Raw genomic sequence first — 1836 nt, forward strand, 5'->3', positions numbered from 1 at the left:
TTACGAAAAGTAATTTTTAATACACATCGAAAATAATCACTTCTTAAATGGTAAAACTAGCTAAAATATTAGACCGACATCTTTCTTTTAAATCAAAAAGTACAGTATAGTTGGTTAAAATAAATATTCTTACAATTTGACTGTTGATAGAAAAAACAGACTAATGCACTCTCCATGAAAGAGGACAAAGATAAAGCAACATTTCACACCACAGTGGGATTAGACTGATGGAGATGGTATCTGTTAGAGTGCGGAGAGTTTCTACTCCTACTTCTTATCCTACCAGTATGTTTATAAAAAGTAATATACAAAGTGCATTAGTCATACTGAATCATGGTGAGAAGTCCACTGGAATGTCCATGGCTGTCATGTGATGTGGAAAATAACCGATCCGTGTTTCAGCACTGTGATCTTACTTTGTTGTAATAGTATGACAGGAAAACACGATTTACACGGAAAAGATGAATTGATCTGTGATGTGAGGATATCGATCTGTTCATCATACAAAAGGATCATGGTTTGAAAGAATATAAGTGCACTTTTACATCCCGAAATGATGGCACTTCTATATGTAGGTGGTTTATATACAAATTAGTTGTAGGTAGAAATGCAGCTGAAGTTAAGAGTCATTAAAATGAACTTACAGGCAGCATCTGAAAGCCAGATATGAAATAACTGTGCTCGCTTGAATGTCTCGTGATTTCTCTTTGACCACACACGTGGTCATCATCACGTGGAGGAGGAGTGAAGGGAAGATTCCAGGAGACAACGTCCATTAATGGATTTGTGAACAACGTCTCTAATAAATGCCGAACAAGCTGCACAGCACGGATCCAAAGAGCAGTAACAGCAGCTGTGCCAGTCTTTCCGTCCCATTGGTTGATAGCTGGACTTGCTTCAGGTTAAAACCTGAACCATGGCGATGCGAGGGCTGTGTCTCCCCTCCACTGCAAGGCACCATGGGAGCTTGAAAGGAAGTGGGTCTCCTCTGCGGTCGGTCGGCACTGGACCCATCAGTGGGCCTCTCTCCGACGAACAGCAGGGGCTGTTTCCTGTGGTCGAGCTCCGACTTGAAGAGCTCGAACTCCTTATGTGGCAGCTTGATGCCCAGTACAGTGCACCCGTCTGTGGGGGTCAAGTCGTGCTCGACCCCGACCTCCCAGCCACCAGCCCGGCCACACTTTCCTGGCCTCGTCCCGTTCAGCATCTTGGCTGTGGCCTCCTCCATGGCCGTGGCTCTCACCCGGGTGACCTTGAAGACAAACTCCGTGGCTCCGGGTACCTTGGCGGAGGGGTTCCCCTGAGCGTAGTGGCCCGAGGCTCTCAGGGTGAACGTGGGATGCGAGCAGGCGGGGTCCGTGTAGTGCCGGTAGGTGCCCTCCCACGCGTTTTGGTCAGGATCGAAGGCGAAGTCTCGCGTGAGGAAGAGGACAGTGGGACGGGTTTCACAGTGCTGGCTGACCCAGCGGCCGGCCAGAGACAGGGGGGCTGCGGGGCTGCGAGGCAACACCGGGGGGCCCAGCTCTGAGGAGCGGTACACCAGAGCGCACACAGCGCAGGGGTGGATGTGATGCTGCAAAAATGGGAGAACGAGGTGAGATGGTGTGTTTAGGGCTACAGCCAATGAATGTTTTCATTATTATATGAGTTGGTGTATAATCATTCACATTAATATTACATACGTTCTCTGCTTACATTCGTAAATACAAACTGAAGACAAGAGTACATTGTCATGCCTCACCATGGCGTTCTGCAGTGGCTGCTGGTACCCTGTCGGCCTGTACTGAGTTCTCTGGGTCCAGTCAGTGTGGATGTCCCCCAGAAACAGCTCCTGGA

General features: G+C 48.3%; 1 protein-coding gene across 1 annotated transcript in view; it reads right to left on the minus strand.

Annotated features, from left to right (window-relative positions):
- Positions 1–1836, minus strand: part of apcdd1l (adenomatosis polyposis coli down-regulated 1-like) — a 13752-nt gene continuing 11916 nt past the window's right edge. Inside the window, exons 3-4 of the mRNA XM_035632661.2 lie at positions 1742–1836; positions 1–1573 (exon numbers count right to left, since the gene is read on the minus strand). The exon at positions 1742–1836 is cut by the window's right edge and continues 425 nt beyond it. Of these exons, the coding sequence (XP_035488554.2) occupies positions 800–1573; positions 1742–1836 (869 nt within the window). The 3' untranslated portion in view covers positions 1–799. The remainder of the gene's footprint in view (positions 1574–1741) is intronic.

The sequence above is a fragment of the Scophthalmus maximus genome, chromosome 6 (genome assembly GCF_022379125.1).
Source record: "Scophthalmus maximus strain ysfricsl-2021 chromosome 6, ASM2237912v1, whole genome shotgun sequence".
In the NCBI taxonomy this organism is placed as follows: Eukaryota; Metazoa; Chordata; class Actinopteri; order Pleuronectiformes; family Scophthalmidae; genus Scophthalmus; species Scophthalmus maximus.